Source organism: Cervus elaphus, chromosome 33, assembly GCF_910594005.1.
Source record: "Cervus elaphus chromosome 33, mCerEla1.1, whole genome shotgun sequence".
Classification (NCBI taxonomy): Eukaryota; Metazoa; Chordata; class Mammalia; order Artiodactyla; family Cervidae; genus Cervus; species Cervus elaphus.
Window position 1 is genome coordinate 40,294,165 of NC_057847.1, and position 26,478 is coordinate 40,320,642.

At 42.0% G+C, this 26,478-nt stretch overlaps 1 protein-coding gene across 15 annotated transcripts in view; it reads right to left on the minus strand.

Annotated features, from left to right (window-relative positions):
* PKP4 (plakophilin 4) overlaps positions 1 to 26,478 on the minus strand; it is a 248,764-nt gene that overhangs the window by 14,012 nt on the left and 208,274 nt on the right. For all 15 annotated transcript variants that reach the window (XM_043894948.1, XM_043894946.1, XM_043894943.1 and 12 more), the window contains 5 exons: positions 9,706 to 9,889; positions 5,758 to 5,875; positions 4,178 to 4,369; positions 3,804 to 3,977; positions 663 to 813 (listed from right to left, as the gene is read on the minus strand). In XM_043894948.1, coding sequence (XP_043750883.1) covers positions 663 to 813; positions 3,804 to 3,977; positions 4,178 to 4,369; positions 5,758 to 5,875; positions 9,706 to 9,889 — 819 coding nt within the window. The remainder of the gene's footprint in view (positions 1 to 662; positions 814 to 3,803; positions 3,978 to 4,177; positions 4,370 to 5,757; positions 5,876 to 9,705; positions 9,890 to 26,478) is intronic.

The window sequence follows — 26,478 nt, forward strand, 5'->3', positions numbered from 1 at the left end:
CCATCCCTAGGAGGCAAGCAAGGTAAGCTGCCAAGAGCGCAGAACTTTGAAGAGGAGCTCATTCTCAAGTTCATGCAAGTGCTAGCCACATTTGAATTGACTTAAGGGTGAATGCCTCCTAGAATTTTGTGCCCTATGTGCCTCATTTGCCTTTCCCTCATCCTGACCCTGCCCTGGGGTCAGGCCTTGGGGCAGTGGCTCTGTTTTGGTGTGCGCACTTACACAGATCTGAGAAGGAAAAGCTACAAAACATTCATGTGATTTCTTTTTAAAATTTAGAACATGGTAGTATTGGTGAATTAGCAGATGTTAAGTCTCAAAAAACAGAAAAGTGAGAGTCAAACCTTTTTTTATTGTTTAAGAAATGAATCTCTCTTGGGAAACAGTCACACCAAATCTATCAAGTAGCTTTGTAATATATGACTGAAATTGCTAGCTTTTCTGAACACTTACCTTCCGGATCAATGTTTAATTAATAAGCCTGCCTCTCGCTGAAAAGGAGTGGTCAGAAAGGACAGACAGAAGCATACAAAATACACTAAGAAACCAGGGACCAGGACTCAGCTGCTAGTCATTTAAATGTCATATTTTTATAAATCAAAAGAAGAGCTTTATAAATGCTGTCATTTCCCTTTAGAGTTCATCAGGTCACCAGAACATACCTATGAGCTCCTTGTTGCGAACATCTAGGGCCATATTCCTCAAGGCAGTTGCCACAGAAGAAACAACTCTATCGTTATCCATTCTCAGAAGCTCTACAAGGATGGGGAGCCCTTTTTCTTTGCGGACGGCCGCTCGGATATATGCTGCAAACTAGGAAACAAAACAAGGTAATAAGCAATATAAAACAGAGGGCAACTCTCAGGCATTATTGTCACCTAAGAAAGATGTTTTCAAAAGATGAACTAATAGATTAAATGTTTTCTTTCCAACTGGATATTAAATCTGTGATGCCAGTCAAGAGAAAACCAGTTTGGGAAAAAGATAAGCTAGGATGACTGATTTAAAAAGAAATCCCAAAGCCTGAAAACCTCAAACCACCATCTGGCAGATATTTTTGTGCAGAAAAGAGAAGGCAGTGATTACTTTCTACTTCAGCTACATAAACATGATTAAGGACGGATGGCGTGTCTTCTCTGCAGTTGGCCCCATGCCAGGTCCAGAGGCTATAAATAGGATGGCAGAGCTGGTAACTGATCAGTGCACATTAAAGGAGAACCTGTCTCCATCCAGTCATCCTTCCTCTGTATTCTCTGCAACAATATTTACAGTTTAGTAACCCTTCAAAGAAATTGCTTGGGAAAAAAAGCCCTTGCCTTGGAAGAAAAGGAACTCTCCAGGAACACTGAGCATCATAATTCATACACACTGGTGAAAAAGTAAGTATATCTGTGTGCAAAATACTTTATCATTCAAGATTAGTTAGCTGCTGCTGCTGCTTTTTTAAAATCCACAGTCAAAAACTTCTTTCGTGATTAAGAGGCAAATCTGTACAGTGAGTCAGTTTGGGCACCACATGAATTGGAAATGAACACGAAGTCATCAAGGAAACAAACAAACAGAAAAAGTAACATTTGAAAATGGGTCTTTAATCTTGTTTTGAGCTTTCACTGACATTTTTACCAATACAAACTATCTTTTAAAATTTAGGATAATTGAAAAATGTTGCTCATAAAACATCTTAATACTTTCCTGCTGTGGTCAAGACACAAGGACAAAGATCTGCCAGCCCTTTGTATTATTTTGAACATGAAAATATGTAACTGACACGTCTTTAATATCAACAAAATGGACTTTTTAAAAACATAAATAAAAGGAAAAGATGCATTTCAAAGATCCTATTAACTTTCTTCAAGTGAAGTCAATACTCCTGTTTTCTAAATCAAATTAAATCTGCAGGGGAGACATAATACACAACTTGCTATTGGGTAAAGGACTTGGGTAGCTTTGGCAACTTCTCCCTCTGAAACCTGCAAGGACAGAACCAATGCCTGCCTGTCTTGGAGACAACTGGCTCAGTTTACCTCAAGTGCCTCCCTTTCAGAACGTTACCACCATTACCACTCCCAAAACAGCTTCTGACTTGCTCATATCTCTCACCATGACTATCTTGTTTTCTTAATGAGAGTCCAATATTTTGATTTACTATTTTAGATACCTTTGAAATCACTTCCATATAATATTTACATTTTAAATGACACTGCCATTTAACTTCTATTCACTAAAGCTCCCAGAAAATAAAGTTCTACAACTCAAATCATATCTATTTTAATTACTGTCTTCTTTAAAATCACCATATGATTCTCAGGTCATAAGATGCTGGAGGTGAGCACCATATCACCAACATAAATATTTATGAATACTTATGTGCTGGGTACCGTCCACGGTCCTCCACATTTATTATGTCATTTAATCCTTAAAACCACATAATGAGGTGGGTATTATTTCCATTTTATAGATGATGAACCTGAGGACAGGAAGATCTGAGGCCTCCAGTTAGTAAGGGAGGTAGGGCAGGATTCAAAGTCAGGGGTCTGGCTCCAGAGTCAGTACTTAGATACTATTAGCACTTTTAATGTTTTTAATTAATAAATAGTTGATTTACAATGTTGTTCCAATCTCTGCCGTACAGCAAAGTGACTCAGTTATACACACATCAAGAACAATAACAAAAAAAACCACAGTGGCTTAGCACCAGGCCTAATTATTTATATATAAGCATTAGAACAGCTGGTTGCATGCTAGCAATGCAATACTTTTCACTCTTATGGTAAAAAACAATGCCCAGACAATTTTCGTTTTGGGAGGTGGTGATGGAGGAAATAACCAAAAACAAGCATTATAATAATTCTACTAAAACATACTTGTTGGCAAACTTCTAGAGGTTGAAATGTTTCAAACAAGGGTTGTCTGAGACATTGTCAGATGATATTTAAAAAGTGCTGAGAACTTGCTTATAGTGGTAACAGTAGGAAATCACCTTCAATTTTCCTAATGAAGTCACACGTTTACCAGTGGAGGCAGAAACTGCAAGTATTAGAAAGGAACAACGGCCCAATCTTAGCTGTAATTCAGGCCCTCGGCATCTCTCATCAGGCTCTCCAACAGAATCCCAGCCTCCATGGCTCTTGACTTCAAATTCACTCTCAGTGCAGCTGCAGATGGGATCCAACCGTGTCCACATCAATCTGTATATGTCGCCTGTCTGCTTAAACCCTTTCAGTGGCCCCTCTGGTCTGAAGGTCAGGTTTTAGCTCCTGAAGCTTGGCCGTCAGGCCTGGTTACGAGGGCCAGTTCCACCATGGGCACTCTTCGTCCCCCTGCACATCTCAGCCACCAGCCTGTAGCCTCCGCCCATGATGTCCTCACTGTGAGGGCTCTTGTCCCCTCTTGTCCCTTTATCTGGAAAGCTCCCTCTGCACCCAACCTCACACCGTGCGGGCTTCATCTGCTCATTCTTAAAGGTTCCACTTGGGCAGCACCATCCCCCCAGGAACTCTTCCCTACCTCCTGGAGTCCCTCCTTCCTTGCCTTTCCCTCAGCAGGCTGGGTTAGAGGTCCTCTTCCAAGACCATGGAGTCTATACAACACTGACTCAGTATGTCCGTTTTTCTCTTTTGCCTTCAGTTTCTCATGGGGAAGGGCTATCTCATATTCATCCTTGGATCCCCTGAGCCAACTGCAGTCTCCTCACTTCTTTCCTCCTACCCTTTACTAAGTCCTAAACACCTTCGTTCATCCCTTTCCATTGACCATGGTTGGTGTGACTGCATGGAGGTGTGGATGAGCAGAGGACACCCTACCTTCCAGTTTCCAGCAGAGAGGTTCTGGAGTGATCCGGCAGAGCCTTCCAAGGTGGCTGGGTTGGAACTTTCTGCTAGGAGGGTCAGATATGGTTTTACCACTGATGGGTGCCACAGCATCTCAACGCCTTTGGGGGACTTCGACAGTCCTGGGATAGGACCAACTCCATCCCACTGAAAGACAAAGAGCATGCACTGGTGGAGGCAAAGTGAATACAGTATTCAACATTTGAAAACGTTCCTTTCTGCTGGACTCAGCTAGAGTTATGCAGAAAAGCTGAATCATGAGAAAAAATTTTTTCTTGCCAAATATGTGATTTCTTACTTCCAGAGAAATGAAACTTTAAGAGTTTCATGTCAAATAAAATACTAACTTGATCCTCTTGTGGTGTCCTCTTTTTCTTCTTCTTCTTCTTCCCCCAGCAGCTTGGCTCCGAATCTTTGCTGGGAGACTCTTTTCCGAGTAAGTCATCCAATTCGTTCAGCCCCAGCAGCCGGGCCTGAGGCACCTCCAGCTCCAGCCGATACGACAGGTTCCTCAGGGTGCACACGCAGTTCTCCACGGTCTGAAACCCAATACGGCACAGGGTTAAAACCATCGTTTCATGTTAGTGCAAAATGCTTCTGTACCAAGCACCAGTGGTACTAAATAAATGTAGAATATGAAAGAACTGTTTTTCACTGATGGGACCCTGCAATCTGAAAGTCAGAACACTGACTCCAGACTGTTGGTGGGACCCCAAGTTCATAGAGTGTGCGGAGCACCCGCAGTACAGCTGAGGATCTGATGTCACGCTGAGTGAAATGTGCGGGGCTCTGGAGGGGACAATGCCCAAGGTTTCTGCTTCAGGGCTGCTGCAGTGGCAGATGCCCCCAAATTACCAGGACCCCACCCCTTCTCACAGCCCCTCCCCCAAGGGCCAGCTTTGTCCTCTTCTTCCATCTCCCACCTCTCCCCTCCATCTGTGGAAAGTTCTATGATCTCTTTCGTTTTATATTTTGTCTTCTGTACATGGTCTTTGGCCCCCCAAAGTCTCTATCATACCTCTAACGGAGAGGCCAACTGTCTATTCAACAGAGTGTCAAAAACCAAGTTCGGTTTTGCCCCACAAGCTTTCCCCTTCCAATTTATTTACTCCTCTCAGTTTCATCTGAGGATCTTTTGGTTCAATGAAGCTCAAATGAAAACCTGGCTGTCACTTTGAATTCTCCTCTACCTCCTCCCAAGCCTACCACTCATCATTCTTTTCTCTCACAGACCCTTATTTTCAAACCCAGGCCTACTTGTGGCCTCTCTTTGTCTAGCCCAATCTGAACAATACATGACTGGCCTGCCTTGGGATTCTTGACACATTTAGTTCCTCTTTCCTGTTTCTTCCCACCTTCCCCAGCCTCTGATGCCAGTGCAGACCCTGGGTGATGAGCAGAATGCCTTGTACAAGGGCCGGATGGAGAAAATAGGAGGCGAGGATAAGGGGCTTGTGCTAGGAACAGAGGGAGCGGATGAAAGGCAGCAGCTTGGGATGTAGAAAGGGCATCCTTTGGTACTGAGGCAGGTTTGGCAGAGAGGTGGGGGGGATTCCAGTGCCTCAATCAGGAACTTTTATTCAGCATGCAGATGCAGATGGGTCTGATTGTAGCAGCAGGGGATACAGAATTAGAGAGAACAGCAGTGGGGCAATCACCTTGACACTGAGCCCAGGAGAATCACAGAGAAGGTCTGGACCCTGCTAAGGTTCTTAACCACATGGAATCACTCAGTTTTCACGGTTCTAAGGCTATTTTCATTAAGTTCTCTTGTCTCTGTTAACTTGTAATTTTTAGAGACATTCTCCCTTTAACCTGGAGTGTAACCTAACGAAGAGGAGAGGGTCAGGAATTCCAGCCAGAGTCAAAGGCATGCAGATAGTGGTGGTCAGCAGCTGTTGTCCTCTGCCAACCAGCATTCACTGACCTTGCTGTCATAATCAGAAGTGTTCACACACGTGTGGATCACATACAACAGCGAGTCCACCAGCCCCTCGCAGGACCGCATCTGCTTCCTTGCTTCCTCCCCAGCAGAGCTGAGATTCCTATACAGGCAGAGACACGGGGGAGCTCATTAGCCATGGAGCCTTACCTTAATGATCTGAGAATGGACTGCAGAGCAGCATGCAAATCTGGTCTGAGGAGGCGTATGGAGCCTGCATTTTAATATCTCAAGAGCTCACCATAATAGCCAGCCCCTCATTAGCCATGAATAGAAGACAGCAGGGACACTTGAACTTTGTATCTCTCTTGTGACAGGTCACTTTCTAACCTCCTAAAATAATTATTTTGGGGGCTTATCCTGAGTTTCCTTCTAAACTTTTTTTTTTTTTTTAAAGTTATCCCTCCTAAAAAAAGGAGGAATAATAGTAACTATCTCATAGGATTGCTGTGAGGAAAAGATGAATTGCTACAGATAAAGCAATTACAAAAGTCCCCACCATGTGAAAGGATGTTTGTTAGCCACGCATGGTTGTTATATTCAGGCAGTTTTACTTCCTTGTAAGGTCTTGGCAGTCCTTGCACCTATTAAAACATTTTTTGCATGTAGTTGATGGTCATAAATGCTTCTTGAATGAACAGAGGAAACATCATTTCTTATACAAAAACTTCAGGTTAAATGAGAACACTTGGTCATGCTACAATTTTCCTCATCTTTTAAATTATTAAAAACTCTGAGTTGTTTTTAGGTCTCATCCATACTGAAATTTTACTATCCATTCAACTTTGTGAACTGATACCAAATTATAAGGCTCTATTTTATGTGCCATTAACAAAGTAGTCTAACTCTGCAATTTTGCAAAAATTAGCCTTTGCAAGGGGGATTGAGAATGACTTCTCTTTTCACCTTTGTTTTTCTGAGGCCAAAGAGATACTATCACCTATAATCCCTCTACTGTTGTTATCCGCGGTAACCTCTATGCTGCACTCAACAGCTGCCCTCTTCTGTTCCTCATATCTCTCTGGTTTTCCTCTCATCTGCTGTCTTCCTTCTCAGCCTCTTCTGCCCGTGGGTCCCTCTGGGGTGCCCAGGGCTATACTGGTCCCTGCCTCTATCTTTGCATTCTTCCTGAGTGGTGTCCTTCTGTTCCTTGGATTTAACAAGGAACACAACCTATGGACCCATGACCCCCAAATGTCTATCTTTAGGGCAACCCTTCTCAAGAACTCCAAACTCATTTATCCTGATATTACCGGATGGATAGCTAATTAGACTTCTCAAAGTAGGCCAGGCTAAACCCTCAGTTGCTCCCCCTGCCCCTCTGCCTGACCTCATCAACAGCACTTCCATGCTCCCAGCTGATCTGGCCAAAGATAAAGGCGCTGTCCTTACTTTCTCCCTTTTCATTGTCTATCACAGTCAGTCAATAAGCAAATCTTGTCAGCCTTTCCCTCCATAACATACCCCACTGTGCCTACTTCTCTCCAGAGCCTGGTCTCAGCCACTCTCATTGATTGCTTGGATTGATGCACAGCCTCAGCTTCTTGCCTCCACTGTCTCCTACATCATAGTCAGAAACCATGCCCACTCCCGTGATTAAAACCCTGTTTCCCATGGCATGGCATGTGGTACAGACTCTTTCCTGTGATTTAAAAAATCTGCCATAACCTGGCAGCACTCTGCACCTTGCCCATTAAGCCTCAAGCCGGCCCCTGCCCCAGAGTCTCTACACTCCTTGTTTCCTCTGCCGAGATGTGTGACCTGCTCACCTCCCTCACCGGCCCTCATGCGAGCAGCTCCTGTAGTATTTCAGATCTAGGCTTAAACTTTACCTCCTATGAGAGACCGCCTGACCTTCAAAGTACCCACCTAGTAACGCTTAGGTCACCCTATTTTCTTTTAAATGACATCTGTTATTTTCTTGTTTATTTACCTATCTTCATCAATGGAATTTTGTTCTATCAGAGCAGGGATCCAGTCTGTTTTGGTCATCACTAAATGAACACAGAAGGCATTCGCCAAATGTTAATAGCTCTGAACCACTGGGGGAGCCTGTGTGTCCTGCTCCCGGGCTTTCCCTGAAGCCTGGCAGACTGGCTGAGTGATCACAGTCTCCCCTTTCAGGCATGGGGAGAGGATGAGATGCTGACCCACGAATCAGCAGTAGAGGCCATGTGACCTGCTTGGTGATGCAGGAATCTGAGTCAGGGAGTTGGTCTGTTCTCTAAGAGCCTGACTCCTCAGCACCACCACGCCGGTTCTAGGCGAAGGAGCCCACAGTTAACCTAACCATTCCAATAGGGGAAGGCTTCAGAGGAGAAGCCCAGGCCCTTCCCCCTGCTCCCACAAGCTCTGTTGTAGAGATGCTTAGACATCTTAGCCTAAACGTGAATAGCGTGTGTAATCACTACAGGAAGCATTCTATACAAGCTGAGTCTTCACAACTCGGAGATGGTATTGTTACCGCTGTTCTAAAGATGAGGAAACCAAGGCTCAGAATGGGACAGGAGGCCAGTCTGTCTGAGGCAGAGCCCTAAGGTTTGTTTCAAGTTCCCAAGAAACCTGGGCAACAGCTGATGAGAATGACCAGCCAATAAGGAGCAATACTGTAACACTTAAAGGAGGCTTTCTGGATTTCAAGTGCTAAAGATAATGACTGAAAATAGTATTTGGGTTCATTATCATTTATTTATAAAACTCAAATCCAATGACTGTTTAAACCACACCCTTCTGCACCCTTTGAAAAGCAAAAAGGTTTCAACTATTACATTAAAAAAGTTAAAGTCACTCAGTCATGTCCGACTTTTTGAGATTTCACGGACTATACAGTCCATGGAATTCTCTAGGCCAGAATACTGGAATGGGTAGCCTTTCCCTTCTCCAGGGGATCTTCCCAACCCAGGGATTGAACCCAGGTCTCCCACATTGCAGGTGGATTCTTTACCAGCTGAGCCACAAGAGAAGCCCAAGAAAACTGGGTAGCCTATCCCTTCTCCAGTGGATCTTCCCAACCCAGGAATTGAACTGGGGTCTCCTGCATTATGGGCAGATTCTTTACCAACTGAGCTATCAGAGAAGCCCCAATTTAAAAAGACTGACGTCTAATTACCAGACATTATATTAGTTTCGGGTGTACAACACAGTGATTTGACATCTGTATACACTGTGAAATGATCACCACAGTGAGCCTGTCATCACAGAAAGTCAAAAAACATATTTCTTGTGATGAGAACTTTTAAGATTAACTTTCTTAAGTCTCTTTCAACTTTACAACACAATATTGTTGACTATAGTCACCATAGTCACCAGGGCTTCCCTGATGGCTTAGATGCTAAAGAATCTGCCTGCAATGTTCGATCCCTGGGTTGGGGGATGCCCTGTTGAAAGAAATGGCAACCAACTCCAGTATTCTTGCCTGGAGAATCCCCATGGACAGCGGAGCCCAGGGAGCTACAGTCTATGGGGTCTCAAAGAGTCGGACATGACTGAGCGACTGAGCACACACACACAGCACCTAGTCACCAAGGTGTACATCATACCTTCATGACTTACTCATTTTACAACTCAAAGTTTATACCTCCACATTTTGAATTTAAACAAAAACCAGGCTGCAAACACATTAGCAATCAGAATGTAATAACCAGAAAAATGCTGTTAAAGTGTAAAACACTGGCATTGTGTCAGTAATTTTTCAGACTGAAAGGGTTTTTTTGACTACTCTACAGAAGAGTCGTTTACAAGATAATGTCTATCAAGCCACTAGTCTGTGCTCATAATGTTTTCCTCACAGATGAACAAAGTCTAGTGGCCTAAATTTTGAAACAAACTTGGAAACTTACAGAGATATTAATGAAAGTGAAGTAAATCATCCTAAAATCAACTTGGCTATGACACATATTAATCACAATCGGAAAGAAGAAATAAAATATCTACCTCAGGCAACCTGTTGTATTACGCAGAACGAGTGAAGTCTGAAATTTAATTTTATGATCATCATCAAAAGAAGAGTTATTCCATCCAGAATGTGGAACGATCACAGTGTTTGTCAGGGTCGAGAGAGCATCTCGGATGATTGTCATCTTTACGGCATCACAAGAGGATAAATTCCACAGAACTCCTAGAGAAGGCAGATTTTAAAAGCAAATCAATTAGAAATCCTGCAGTTTTAGAAATGAAATGAACATATTAGCATTAATTGATGGGAACTCAGTCTGTTCCAAACCTAATCTATGGCCTGAATTTACACCCAGGCTGGGGCTGGACCTCTAATAAACATTGAATGAACATATGTGAGTTTCTGGTTTATCACCAAGTCATCCTTAGGCAAGATGACTGTGGTTTTGCAAAGCAAAGCAGAGTTACTCCATGAGGAGGACGGGCAGAATCTAATCAAGGATCACAAATATGATGCATCTGTGATGGTTGTAAAAATGAGGTTCCTGTATCATCTCTTACATTTAATGTTCTCTGTGACAAACCATTTTTACAATTTAGTACTTGAAAAGAACTTCTCTTTTTCAAAAGACTTACACTTTCTCTTCAGCACACTTTCTTTTCTTACTTTCGCTAGTGGGAAGCTCAAGCATAAATATTATATGTGCAGTGACTTACTGGCACAAAGAATGGTTACACATTTGCTTTGTCTCCCTTATTAGAAAAGGTTTAAACATTTCTGTTTCCACATTAACAGTGTTATTAGTATGTGCAAATTACTACCATTCCTTTTTGGATACAGGCAAGACACTAACAATAAATTAAAAGCTACTGATACTGTAATTCATATCAAGATTCCTAGGACAAAAGACCTTAAACATAGCTTATTAGAGTGTGTTACTTGAATCACAAACATACTTGAAGGTCTTCATTTCTGTGTCAACCATAAGAGGGTTAAATTATTGTTGTAGCATGCGTATTTTCTAATAATTACTCTTTTAGAAATTAGAGAAAATTCAAGATTACACCTACTCTAATTTTTACATCGATGCATTTTCCTAAGTAAGAGGGAAGGGGACGGAGAGGAGATGGTGCAGCTGGTTCCTCTGCGCTGAAGTCCCTCAGAACCCTACACTCCTGACGGATCCTTGGCAAGCTGCTTTAGTCAGTACAGTGCTTTTAGAATTATCAGCATGCAAAATGTTCGAGGCCCTGTTGGGGGGGAGGAGTTGGCAAAATCTGCCCATGTCCATGGAAGCGTGTCGGGCTTGTGAACATGACTGAAGAGTGTCAGGCCAGAGACAAGACTGAAAACTGCTGCTCTGGGTCTGGTGACCAAGAAGCCAGCCTAGAAACTGCACAGCCTTCTCAGGGCCTCACAAAATCACAGGGCCCTTTATAAAGGAGGGAGGCAGGAGAGAAGTGACAGGAGCTTGCTTTCTTTCTTTATGAAGGGAGGAGGAGGGGTATAATAAGCCAAGGCCAGAACCAAAGAGAATACTCTATGAACCAAGAGGACCATCATTCCCCACATGTCTGCCCTGACCCACCCACACGGCTGTCGATGGTCAGTGATGGAGGCAGATGCCGGGCTCTGTCTTGGGTGCTGGCTGCTCTCCGCTCTCACTTGGCTTTGACTTCTGGGCCTCGCTGACTGGGTTTCCTTTCTTCCGCCAAGACACTCTTTCACCGTTTTTCTGCTCCTAACCTTTGGGGTGGGACAGCCCACCATAAGCACAGCTTTTCAAAACCTCAGCCTTAGCGGTGACCCACCTTGTTAGGCTTGGACTTGAGAGGGATCTGGACAGTCCAGAATCAGGAAAAGGAAAGACTCTGCTTTGTCTCTTAAAGCTTGTTCTGTCCACCACGATAGACCTGTTTCCATAATTATCTTGTGGCAGATGCACATGGTAGGTGCTCACAAAACGAACTTAAACTCCACAGGTGGACCTACTTCTCTATGGATTCTGAGGGTTCTGCTGGGCTCCCAGGGGGAGCCAGGGGAGGGGTGGGTGGAGAATTGGTGGCAGGGCTCTAGATCCTACCCCAGTTTACCCAGAGTGGCTCCAGCCTCTTTTGTAAATACTGGGCTTCACTTGTGTGTTGCTGCTTGAAAAACTGGGTGTTTGAAAAACAGAAGGACTGTATTAGGGGAAAATATCTGAGGATGGATGACCACAGAACAGACCTGGGAGCTAAGAATGAAAAACGAGTCTCTGAAGGTTGGTTCTGACCTAGATGATAGGTGAGTTGAGAGAAGACAACAGGCTGAGGTGCAGAAGGGTGGGTGAGAGCAGCTGCCACAGAGAGGGCTCTAACATTTCCTGCCAACCAGGTCAGCCTCACTGCCCAGGGCGCTGAAGAGGCCTGCATCAGGGGCAGCATGTGGCCCAGAGGCCGTGGTGGCAAAGGTCATTTCCCAACCTCCTCTGCTGACAATTTTATATCATGTAATTCCTAAGGCCATAAGAGCAATTTTTTGTTCTGCGAAATCATTTCATAGTCCTCATTCTACAGAATTCTACACATGGGGGAGAGCTGCATTATCCAATAAGCTATGTTCTACTTCACAGAATAAATGCATTCCAGTAAAATCCACTTAAGGCAAGGTTTACGGGAAGTAAAGTCTATCATATTGTAGGCTATAGGTATAAAATGAGATATATCTATACAGAAAATTAAACAGTGTTGAGTCACAAACTTCAGGTGAAACCATGCCTAAGAAGGGGGCTGGTTCTTAGCACACTTATCTTGAAGCTGATGCCTAGAGGTTCTCTGATTGCTGGCAGCAAAGCTTGTTTCTCATGGTTCCTGCCTCCACTCCTGGCCCCTTCTAAGATCTACTCTGGCAAAGGACAGTTACCAGGTTTGTGGATTGGCCTGATTTTCTGTCCCGGAATGAGAATTTTGTCTGGCTCTTTCTGTTCCTTGTCCAGCATTTAGAATGCTCAGTGGTGTTATATGTCATTTCACAGTCTACTACCAGCCATTACATCTACTTGGGACTGGACAGCAGAACGTTCACAAATCAACAGCAATAACAGTAACGCGGCCATTTACTGTGGTCTTACTCTTTGCCAGGCACAGTGTGCTTTACACACAATACCTTAAACAGTCAAGACACACAAAATAAACTTTCCATTTAATGATCTGGTGGGCTTGAAATTCCACGTTGACTTTTTACAGTATGATGAGCATTTTTATTTCTAAATTTAATATTAATTTAAATTTCATTAGGCAAGTATAGTAGGTAAGAAATACTCTCATTCTTTTATATGTCTGCTTACACTTATGCAGGGCACACAATAGGAGCTCAGGAATATATGTTAATGGAGCCACTTAAACAGCCTGTATTTGTTTTTAGATTTCTGTTTTATTGCTTGCCTGTCAGATTTAGTTTCTAAGCATTCCTTCTTTTCCACTTCTTTTCTGAGTGTCCTAAGGATATCCTTTCACGTCTGTAACTATAGGGAGAGGGTTAGAACAGTGGTGTGGATCTTCAAGGGAATTCACCAGCATAGTTTTGCTTGTTTTTCACCTGAAGACCCAAATGGACAGTTGCTGAAACCAGCACCTTAGTTATGGGGTTAGGGGAAGCACATTGCTGATCCATCTCCCAGAACCAGAAGTTATACCAAAATGCCTGGATCCCTATCCCTCAAACTGCAAAACTGCAGGGTCGGTGTTTCCCAAATATAAAATGTGAAATTATTTAGAGATATGTAATCCTTCTGTAGATGTATAGAGCAGCAGACTAGGCTATCTTTTGGTCAACCCGGATGACTCATAAGACCAGTCAGCCATAGAAATTTAGGCTTCATCTTCTGCAACTTCAAAAAATGTTCAAAATTATTCTTGATCAGAAAAAAGGAAAGATTCTGTTTTTGATATGCTTGTGGCATCCACACAAAGGCAGCTTTCTGATCCCACACTAAGGGTTACATTATACCTCCAATCATGTGCTTTCCCATGTAACACTCAAAACTACATTTGGTATGGATTTAACTTGCCATTTTGAACATCGGAGCAAGTTCCAAGACATTGGTTTTTCTTCCCCACTTTCTATTTAAAAAATAAAGGTTATAGAAAGCTAAAGTAACCAGTTCTGATCAACCAATATTAGATGAAGAAGGTTCAATTAAACTTAAAAGCCTTAGCTATGGAATGATTAATTTGACTTTTCTACTCGAAGTAAAAAGCACCAGTCTTAAGACCGAATAATAATACCTGTGTGTACCCGCATCACTAAAGTAGTAATAAAATAATGTTCTTTCCACTTAGTCTGTCTAGGGCTTCATTTAATGGGTCAGGGAGAATGTTCCTAGAGCAGTAATTAATAGAAAATACACCAACTCCCACATGCAGCAAGACTGATGAGAAAGAGAGAGCTTCAGGATTAGCATTCTCCATCAACACAATAAACCCCCAGCTCCAACATCCTAATGTAGAATGTACTTCAGAGATATTCAGCAGCACACTGCCCTGTCTCTGGGGTCCTTAAAAGAAAGTTAAAAATGAACTATAATTCAGCTTAGGAAACTTGAGGTTTTTATTCAAAACAATTAGTTTTTTTGTTGTGAGAACTATCAATGTGCATAAATAAATTTAGAATATGTTAGGGAATTTCATGCCTCCTATTGAAGAAAACGCTGCTTATTCTCTACCACATGAAAAAGTACACATAATTAAGAGTAACCAGTAACCACAATGAAATACTGCCATATGAGATGAAAGCTCATTTTCCCCACAAAGAATGAATAAAGTAATTATAATACATCTCACATAAATCTTTGGCTGCAGAATTTTGAAAGAGCTCACATTTAAAACTAGCTTTATATATTTTTGAGATTAATCCTTTGTCCGTTTCTTCATTTGCTATTATTTTCTCCCAATCTGAGGGCTGTCTTTTCACCTTACTTATAGTTTCCTTTGTAGTGCAAAAGCTTTTAAGTTTCATTAGGTCCCATTTGTTTAGTTTTGCTTTTATTTCCAATATTCTGGGAGGTGGGTCATAGAGGATCTTGCTGTGATTTATGTCAGAGAGTGTTTTGCCTATGTTCTCCTCTAGGAGTTTTATAGTTTCTGGTCTTACATTTAGATCTTTAATCCATTTTGAGTTTATTTTTGTGTGTGGTGTTAGAAAGTGTTCTAGTTTCATTCTTTTACAAGTGGTTGACCAGTTTTCCCAGCACCACTTGTTAAAGAGGTTGTCTTTTTTCCATTGTATATCCTTGCCTCCTTTGTCAAAGATAAGGTGTCCATAGGTTCGTGGATTTATCTCTGGGCTTTCTATTCTGTTCCATTGATCTATATTTCTGTCTTTGTGCCAGTACCATACTATCTTGATGACTGTGGCTTTGTAGTAGAGCCTGAAGTCAGGCAGGTTGATTCCTCCAGTTCCATTCTTCTTTCTCAAGATTATTTTGGCTATTCGAGGTTTTTTGTATTTCCATACAAATTGTGAAATTCTTTGGTCTAGTTCTGTGAAAAATACCGTTGGTAGCTTGATAGGGATTGCATTGAATCTATAGACTGCTTTGGGTAGAATAGCCATTTTGACAATATTGATTCTTCCAATCCATGAACACGGTATGTTTCTCCATCTGTTTGTGTCCTCTTTGATTTCTTTCATCAGTGTTTTATAGTTTTCTATGTATAGGTCCTTTGTTTCTTTAGGTAGATATACTCCTAAGTATTTTATTCTTTTTGTTGCAATGGTGAATGGTATTGTTTCCTTAATTTCTCTTTCTGTTTTTTCATTGTTAGTATATAGGAATGCAAGGGATTTCTGTGTGTTAATTTTATATCCTGCAACTTTACTATATTCATTGATTAGCTCTAGTAATTTTCTGGTAGAGTCTTTAGGGTTTTCTATATAGAGGATCATGTCATCTGCAAACAGTGAGAGTTTTACTTCTTCTTTTCCTATCTGGATTCCTTTTACTTCTTTTTCTGCTCTGATTGCTGTGGCCAGAACTTCCAACACTATGTTGAATAGTAGTGGTGAGAGTGGGCACCCTTGTCTTCTTCCTGATTTCAGGGGAAATGCCTTCAATTTTTCACCATTGAGGGTGATGCTTGCTGTGGGTTTGTCATATATAGCTTTTATTATGTTGAGGTATGTTCCTTCTATTCCTGCTTTTTGGAGAGTTTTAATCATAAATGAGTGTTGAATTTTGTCAAAGGCTTTCTCTGCATCTATTGAGATAATCATATGGTTTTTATCTTTCAATTTGTTAATGTGGTGTATTACATTGATTGATTTGCGGATATTAAAGAATCCTTGCATTCCTGGGATAAAGCCCACTCCTGCAGCTCAATTCCAGAAAAATAAATGACCCAATCAAAAAATGGGCCAAAGAACTAAACAGACATTTCTCCAAAGAAGACATACAGATGGCTAACAAACGCATGAAAAGATGCTCAACATCACTCATTATTAGAGAAATGCAAATCAAAACCACAATGAGGTACCATTACACGCCAGTCAGGATGGCTGCTATCCAAAAGTCTACAAGCAATAAATGCTGGAGAGGGTGTGGAGAAAAGGGAACCCTCTTACACTGTTGGTGGGAATGCAAACTAGTACAGCCGCTATGGAAAACAGTGTGGAGATTTCTTAAAAAACTGGAAATAGAACTGCCATATGACCCAGCAATCCCACTTCTGGGCATACACACTGAGGAAACCAGATCTGAAAGAGACACGTGCACCCCAATGTTCATCGCAGCACTGTTTATAATAGCCAGGACATGGAAGCAACCTAGATGCCCATCAGCAGATGAATGGATAAGGAAGCTGTGGTACATATACACCATGGAATATTACTCAGCCATTAAAAAGAGTTCATTTGAACCAGTCCTAATGAGATGGATGAAGCTGGAGCCCATTATACAGAGTGAAGTAAGCCAGAAAGATAAAGAACATTACAGCATACTAATACATATATATGGAATTTAGAAAGGTGATAACGATAACCCTATATGCAAAACAGAAAAAGAGACACAGAAATACAGAACAGACTTTTGAACTTTGTGGGAGAATGTGAGGGTGGGATATTTCAAAAGAACAGCATGTATACTATCTATGGTGAAACAGATCACCAGCCCAGGTGGGATGCATGAGACAAGTGCTCGGGCCTGGTGCACTGGGAAGACCCAGAGGAATCGGGTGGAGAGGGAGGTGGGAGGGGGGATCGGGATTGGGAATACATGTAAATCCATGGCTGATTCCTATCAATGTATGACAAAACCCACTGCAAAAAAAAAAAAAAAAAAAAAAAACAACTAGCTTTATAGCTATTCAAAGAGCCAAGTGATAATTTTATAGTTAAATTAGAAATGGATTTTACCTGATTAATTAAACTAATAGCACCATTTGAAAAATGTATTAAAGGATATTAGAAAACCAAACAACATTTGGAAAATGCTCTTTTTCTAGTAGCATAAATACATACCAGCCTATGCAATTTTTTTCTGATATGAAATAAATCTAAACCCATTAATTTTTATATAGTATTCATGTTGCTTCCTAGTTATTAAAAACAAAAACAAAAACAGAACACCCAACACCGAACAACACAAGAGTTCACGGACACTGAAAAGAAAAAAAAGAAAAACAAAACAGCCAAAAAAGTACTAGTGCACGTCAGGTATCACTACTGACCACCCCCTGCATTTTCTTTCATAAGTTGGCCTCACATGCAGTGTTTGTTCTTGTTTTAGTTATGCTCTTTCATGAGACGTCCACCAGGCACCCAAGCCCCAGGGGTGTGAAGAGTATTAACTCAGAGGAGGGACAGTCAGGTCTTGGCCTCATGGTTCCCTGCACAGAGCAAGCATCATGACAAATCATGTCATGTTTCAGTTCTCTGGGGGTCAGAACACTTCGTGGTACACATGTTCATCCCCTCCCAGCGATTCTGCATCCAGGGGCCCCGTGGAACAGGCTGTTGTGTAAACCCGCCCTGCAAGCATCTTTGAAAAAGGGGGGTATAAATATTAGACTATTGAGCATGTAAAGTGCACGTAAAGTGCAACTAGTCCGAACTGAGATGTGCTGTGAGGGTAAAACAAGCACTCGATTATGAAGACCTGGCATGAAACACGTGAATGTAGAACACCTTACTAATAGTTTTCATACTGCTTACAAGTTTAAGTGATATTTTGGAACTGTTGGGTCAAACAAATTATACTATTAAAATAAACATGTTTCTTTTCCTTTGTAATGTGGCTACTAGGAAGTTCATAATGACATGTGCCCTGCATTGACACTTCTACTGGAAAGTGCTGGCAGGGGTGCTTTGACATCAGACACTAAAGGATACGAGCAGGCGGGCCCTTGGCTCCCAGGAGGCCTTGACACAAACAGTTACAGCACCAGGCAGCAGCGACCAAGCAGTCACCAGGAGGGAGAGCAACAAGGCCAGCGTGCATGTGGTCAGCAACCCCAAGCGGCAGGTGCTGTGTTTATCACTGGGGAGCTGGTGCTGGGGAGGGGGCCTTGCCAGGGGTCAGAGATCACCAAGGAAACAAGTCGATCAGACTCTGGAGCCCACACTCGCTCCCAATACCAGGTTGCCTCTCCCTGGATGTTCACTGAGCAGGCAAAGCTTCACCTTGGTGTGGAACTGGAGACCATGGCATTCAAGCTGGCGTGTGAAAGGTAGAGGCCAGGGGGAAGTGGGCTTGGGGTGCTCTCCCATCTGAGAGGGGCAGGAAAGGGGGGACCCTGAGGCTGGGGTTGGCCCAGAAGGGAAGGTGAGCACAGGGGCTGTAGACTTGGCTGGCAGGTGGGGAAGTGTGGACTGTAAGGCCACGGGTCATCCCAGGAGGGGACAGTGACGCCGAAGCACCAGCAGGGGCAGAGCCCGTGTCCAAGGGCAGTACTTCAGGGAGCATGTGATGAGGACCTGGAGTGCGGAGGGCACGGGAAGGCAAAGAGGAAGGGAGGATGCCTGTGATGAGAATTTGGAGCCTGATGTAAGCTGAGGGTGATGTCAAAGATGAGTCAACTGTTTAGCTCATGTGTGAGACTATGGTGCAGTTGACAGAAACAAGGAAATCAAGGGGGGAGTGGGAAAAAATAGCATGAGAAGAAGTATTTGCTATTTGTGGCTTCAGGTAAATGTCTCAAACTTTCCACTAGGACAGGAATGCTGTGAATAAATTATGATACTGAGACAGAAATGAAATAATGGGAAAGCAATTACTGTGAGAGTGTCTTTAATTATAGTAATGGCTTTCTCTGGATAAATTCCCAGGAAAACAAGTCATGGGGGGATAATCATCTCCAGAGTTCCCAAGATGAGACCATCTCAGCAGAGATTCCTAAAGAGTGTGTGGTGACCCCCAAACTAGCTGAATGTGCCGTCCTGGGCCTGGCTTACAGTCCTAGCTCCTGGCTTTCTTCTTCCTGTGCCCCTGCGGCCAGCCTAGGCTTTGCTACACTCATTGCTGGTTGGCACAGTGGCATCCTAGGTGGGGAGCAGTGCAGCTGCCTCGAGAGCTGGGTCCCACAGGGAGGCCTGGCCCAGCCAGGCCGCGGGGCTTGCTTTGTGACCCTGGTTGCTCCCTGAGATTTCCTGCTCAGCTAATACATACTCCCTGCCAGGCATGGGAAGGCTAACTCGGACCCTGCTGTGGCCATGGTGGTCAGGACCTCCACCTCCCATCACAGTGAGTGATGGCTCAGATGCTGCACACAGTGCGATCCCAGCCTGCATATTCAATTGGAAGGGGACTGCTCTGGCTGTTTTAATTTTTCCCAGCCAAAGGACCCAAATGATTGATCTTTATTTGTATAGAGTCTTTAAGGAACGTAAGGGTTAGCCTTTGTTTCTGTGATTTTTCAGATACAAAGGTGGATCACAGCATCTTTAAAAAGACCTATCAATTTCTAAAGCTCCACTTACAGACCCACATTTGCATTTCATCATATTCTTTCTTACCTAGGTAATTTCCCAACTTCAGAGGCAGGTTGAGAGGATTAATGACATCACGGAGGGATACAGTCCTATGCACCCTGGAAAGGCATTCCCTCTGAAAATAAATCAGCTTACAATTCAGAATTGCTGACTAAGAATGGCCCGTAAGGCACATAAAGGATGACTGCTTTTGCTGGGGGGCAGTTTATAAAAGTGAACAGGTCACATGAAGGGAAATCCTTCTAAGAGAAGTGCTCTGATGCAGAGGTGGCAGCGGGGGCAGAGACCTAGCCACCCTGGTTGATCTTCAGGTCACTTCAGGCACTGACAGAGTTAGGTCATTTACACCACCACAGAGACTCCCCTGGGAAAAAGTGCCTGCAGTTGTAGGCTCCACAGCTGACTTCTATGTGTTCCAGGAATGCACTTATGCATTTGTAATGGCACTAAGGCATCTGGTCCAAGCAGAGCAGCTGAGAGACAGAAGTGCCTCCAGTCCTAGGTCTTAAGAGAGCAGAAAGACTCCGAAACTGCAAAGGACCTGAGAAACGTGGGTGCGGTCTTCTGGGCATCTTTTTGAGCTATTTCGTCATGTGCTCTCTCATCCTTCTCACACTAACATGCTGGCTAGTTCACTGAGACAGCGTCGTTAACGGGGCCTGGCTCGTGCTGAGATACTCCACCCAGACCAGTGGCTGACCACTTGAATTCCACAGGAGTCTCTGAGTCTCCCCACTTGACTGCCTCATCCTGCTTGGTGTTCAGAAGCCTACGCATTCCCCATTCCACTTTCAGGGGCAAATCTTTTCATACTTAGACTGCAAATCTTGAAATACAAGGCTAAGATCACATTTCACATGTTTTTGAAGGAAACTACCTGATCATTAGTTTGATGTGGTCGTGCTAGTGACCAAGTTCAAAAATATTTCTCTATACATCTGGGTGAAATTCAGATAGTAAAGGAGATATGGGATTCCGCCCCCCTCCCCCCCCTTTTTGGTGGTAATTTGAAAGATTAAGACAAATGAGATGTGAAAATGGGCTTTTGCACCCTACCCCAGACTTGGGGGATGGGCTGCAGCAGGCAGAGGCATGGAGGAAAGAGCTCCAGTCTGAAAGCCAGGGAAGCCAACCTCTCTGCACTCTAGTTTCTTATGCTGAAATACCAGGGGCAGAATAGAAGATTTCTTTATGGCCCTTTCCAGCTCAAAGTTCTGTGACTTTGAATTAGCAGTTGTTGCATTTATCAAGCTATTTTTGTCTTGCTACCAATGAAACTTTTGTCATTTTCTCATTATTGATTTTTATGGTATGAAATGTTCAGTAAAGAAGAGAATGCATTTAATAATAAAATGCTATTATTTTATAAAGTGGGCCAAGTGGTAAGGATTCTACTGACTTGTGCTGAGAATTGGGGGGTGATGCTGCTTGATTTCTGAAAACTACCCATGCGGCTCCAAACAGCTCTAGGGGCCCACAAGAAGCACAACAGACAGTAGCAGGCCAACTCCTCTCTGGATCAGAGAATAAATGACTGTTTTGAAGGCACATTAATTAGGCCAAGGGGACATGTTTAGCAATTATTTCATCCTGTAATGGCAAGCAACCGTCCAAAAGGCTGAATGCATGTCCATTAAGCTCTGGCTCTTTATAGGATGTCCTGCTGTTTGCTATACTTTAGCCTGGCCCATCTACTCTTCCTTGGTGCATAGCTATCATTTTCTTACTAATTTACTAATTAGAAATACGGAGCTAATGATCAGGAAAGGAATATGCGTAATTTCACGTTCTTCACAGTGTCTGGAATGCGTTGCTGGCATCCAAAAATTTTAAAATAAACAGAGTGGAAATATTTTATTTAGCCATATGGATGAATAATCACTTGCTAAATTGGAAGGAATGTGAATACGGCAGTCATTTAAACAAAGTCCATTATTATCCAAAGGCTACTTTTGGGTATTTAACACCAGTGTTAATGGGGGTAAGAGAAGTGTGATAATTTTAGGACATCTGGTGCATTAAAAGGCAGGCCTCCAGATTCTATGCAATATCTTCAATTTCTACAATTTTAAAAAATGATACTTTCAGGATACTCAATAACTTGAAGCTGATATATCCTAGCTTAGAAACACTAATTATCCTGAACAAGTAAATTCAACACATTTTTTTCTAGTGACAAGATGATCCCACTTTTCATCCATAGTCTGTGACCTAGTAGATGTTCATGTTACAACCCAAGTAGGGGAAAACCATACTTTATCCAGCTTTCAGGTTTAAGCACAATAAAGGCAAAAAGTATCATTGTAATACAAACCTCACCTACACATATCAGCAGTTACTGGAAGAAAAGCTCATTATGTTTCAACCTGGAAAATGTTCAACACAATGAAGAAAACACAGAATCATGTTACATATTAGAGAACTATTTTAACAATGACAGCCACACTTTCCTGGGAAAATACACTTGGCCAAAAGTATTTTTTCCTTTTTTCCCCTGAAAATAAAGATGTGACCCAAAATGCAGGCCCTGGACAGTTATAATTAAAGCAAAGGCGAGGCATCTTTTTAAAAGAATATCTAAAATTTCTTCACTGAAGTGTGTTAGGAATGCCAAACTGAAACAAAAGGAACCAGAAAAAAGGGCTTTGGATTAATAACTAGGTTGAATTACTTAATATTAAGAACAACAGAACAAGGGGATACCAATTTTCAAGTGATACAATATTTTGAACATGACAGTTGCATTGTGCTTTAACATTTCATGATCCAAAGTTGACTATAACTTAACTGAAAAACTCTTAGGCTATACTTACAAAGACCAAGCATCATGCAAGGTTGGCCAGGGGCAGAGTATTTTGTGGAGACATTGGCAGAACATTAGTATTTGGAAGGATATCTTCTAGTAGGAGATGGGCAAGTGATAGGGAATGCTGGGTGATGCAGTCACATAGAACACCCTGCAAACCAAGTCTGGAGCAGATGTGTTTTAATGAAAATGGTTCAGCCTGGGACATGCTTTCCCAGTTAGGAGCAATCTGGAAGGCTGGATTTGGGGCTATGTGTGTGCATGCTTAGTCACGTCCGACTGTGCAACCTCATGGACTGTAGCCACCTCATGGACTGTGGCCACCAGGCTTCCCTGTCCATGGAATCTTCCAGGCAAGAATACTGGAGTGGCTATTCCCAGGCAAAATGAGCTCCTCAGGGCTTCTCTTCCTTGCCTCTCCAGTCATACTTAATGTTTTCTTGGTGCTTTCTGGACAACCCTGCTGCTCAGTCTTAATGACTGAGTAATGACAAAGTAATGACTTCCCTGTCTCTGTGGGCTCAAGCAAATGGTGGGTGGCTTGCACACCAGGGAAGCCACCCAGGGGCTCCATGCATTAAATGGCTGATGGGCAAAATGAATTTTGAGGTCCCCTCCAATCTTGATTTAGAGACAGTTTATGAGTATTTGACTTGAGGAATAGTTAATGAAAGGGCAGAAGGATCTCTAGATGTTGTCATTCTCTAAAACGTATCAGGGATTAGTTGCTCTTAAAACACTACTGAGGACTTCCCTGGTGGTTCCAGTGGTTAAGAATCTACCTGTCAATGCAGGGGACATGGGTTCAATTCCTGGTCCAGAAAGATTCCCAAGGCCATGGGGCAACTAAGCCCATGTGCAGAACCTGTGCTCTGCAACAAGAAAATCCACTGCAACGAGAAGCCTTTTGCACCGCAACTAGAGTAGCTCCCACTCACTGCGACTGGAGAAAGCCCATGCACCACAATGAAGACCCAGCACAGCCAAAAATATGAATAAATAAATAAATAAATTTTAAAATAACAATAAACCACTACTGATCATTAAAGCTGGTACTACTAAATTCTGGAACTGAAAAATGTGAATAAATTTTTCTTGTCTCCATAAATCTTAACCTACAAATAAATGTATAAATATAATACACATACACTGCCAAGTAACTATGCTCAATTTATATTATGACTTGGTAGTTTCATATTAGGTAGATAATGTTTATATACAAATCAAACTTGGGCTGACATATAGCATTTTGAAACTGGAAACTCAATTCTGTAAGTTCTCTGGTCCAGCTCCTTTCTATATTGTCATCTCAGTGAACTGTTTACACACTGGCTACTCCCATTCCAAAGCCTACTTTTGCAAAAAAACATTTCATAAGCAATCCATCCACATGCCAGTACAAATTGTTACAGGTACAAGTTGAGAGTTATAAAACAGTTGTTAATATTCCCTACCCTATAACTATGGCCAAAAAATACTTCTAAAATAGGCTAAAAGCTACTGGCAGCTGTTTCTAAGACAGAAATATCAGAGGTTGTTGCTAGTTTTATATTGGAACTGATACAATCTATTAGGGAAATAGCTTTTTGAATTGGGAAAACTCATATCCTCCTTTCAAGGTCAAGGTCCAAGTCTTAAAATATCTTGTGTTCTCAGCAACTTAGTACTGTTCCCAAACAGAAATGATGAAATATGTAATAAAGCAGCTAAATTAGCACTCCCATCCAGAGTATGCACCAGGTAAATCAGTACATAAAAGCCCTTAGTAGTAAAGTCTGGCTCTACTTCAAATAAATTTGATTTATTCTAAAATGAAAAAGAAATCACCAAACTTTCATGCACTTTACTTCTTGTTTATCACTAAATCATAACAAATTTCTTGAGCTCAGTTCAGGAAAGACACTGTAACAATTCCTCCCAAGGATAAAACCTCAGAAACAAAAAAGCTGCCAAGACTCCTTCCTCCTGTGAGAAATTATGACAGAAGAGAAAAAAGCTGCACATTATGGATGTAAGGACCAAGCCATGATAAATCTGCCTAGTTAATCAGAAGAGAACCAGACCTAGTAGATGCTGTGTTTCCAAGGTCAGGTTGACCCTGGCTTGCCCCTGGTCCCTCAGGGAGCCTGCACATATTATTCGGTAGCCTTGCTGGCTGCACAGGTGTGTTTCTGGGAGAAAATATTGAACATTTACATATATGTTCAAAGTGATGGGAAAGAAATGTCATATGAGGAAAGAAAAAGCTCATATACTGCAAATAACACCGTCTTCTCTATGCCTCCCTAACAGGGAGCTTAAGACAAATTTTCGGGTGTAATCACAGTGACTGTCCTAACTTCTTAAACGGGTATGTCTATAATCTTTTCTTCTTAATTCTATTTCCTGTTCTAATTTTCATTTCATACACACACACAATACACAGTATGTAAATACAAATACACAGTATGTAAATACAAATTGTTTTTCTGGTGTGAGAGGGTTTGATGTTTTAAGAACATTTTAATAAAGAGGAAGTACATACAACTAAATCAATATATAATTTAGATGTGTTAAAGCATTTATATTCAAACTACATTAGGGCAAGCAATCCATTTTGGAGTTTAAGATTATACATAATGTGGATTCTACTTTTAGTACATAATTTGCATACTTTATTTGAATACAGGGTATTTACTTTGAACATTAATATCTTACAAGAAAGCTGATTCCCCTTAACTAAATATTAGGTTCAAGATGGTTTGTTATTAATATATTCCTAAGTGTGACTGAGTAAGGGCTGACAGAATCTAAAGCTCTGATTTTACAGTGGAAGCCATTGGGGAATGGGTTTAATTTTGAAAAAAATGTTGTTAAAAAATTTTAAGTTAACTATTTCAAGCATGAAAAACAGCAAAGCAAATATAAAACAAACACCCAGATGTCTACTACCCCTAGTTTTGTTAAATGAAGTTGAATTCTGAACAATATGGGTTTGGAATGGGTTCACTAATAACGTGGTTTTTTTTTCAATGCTAAACACTACAGTACTGCACAACTGGTGTTTGGTCAAATCCATGGATGTAGAACTGCAGATGTGGAGGAACTACATATGTGAAGGGCTGACTGTAAGTTATACACAGAGTTTTGACTGCACAGGGGATCAGTGTCTCCAAACCCCAGGTTATCCAAGGATCAGCTGCATTAACATTTTATCTTATTTGTTTTAGAATTCTCTTTCTTTTTAAAGAAACAGAGCTGGATTTTACACCCCAATTCCTTTTTCTCCACCTGAACCCTGTAGATGTAACCAACTATCCTGAATGTCTTTTATCATTTCAATAAAAAATTTTACCTTTCTTGTGTGTGTCTCTACCAAAAAATAAATTATAGCCTCAACCTGCATACTTTAACACTTATACTATAGTATCATACTGGGTTTATCATTCTGCAAACATTTGTAGAGATTTATCTGTTGCTATAGATAGTGCTAACGCACTTACTTTAACCCTTCTATGCAGTTTCACTGTGTGAATGTACCACATTTAACCACTTCTCTACCAATGAATACTCAGTATTTCCCCCTAATATTTTACTATAAATAATGCTGTCATTTACTCACCCTCCTACAGATGGTTTCTTCAGCTTGACCTCTCTGGGTTGCTCACTCCCCACATTTGACAACCAAGCCCTGGCCATGAAATACTTCTCTCATTGCTCCCTCTTCTCCACTGCCCACTACCAGTGAATAGTACAAGCTATTATATCCAGACTCCTACCCTCCTCACAGCCCTCTCAGGTGCCAGGCTCCTCCACTTTAAATCAATCCCCCACCCAGTTGCCTGCTGGAAGAATGCATTTAAAAGTCCAAACTAGCCATGCCATGCCCCATAATCCCTCCCACTGCATGGGGAACACAAGTTCCCCAAACCAGGCCTGTGTTTCTCTCTGGTCTTGTCTTCTTGCAGAATCCCCCTTCTGCTGATAGCTCTGCCCCTAGATCCCATGCTGTCTCTGAGCCTCTGCCTGCGACTGGAAATATATCCCCTCTGTACCCAGCCAA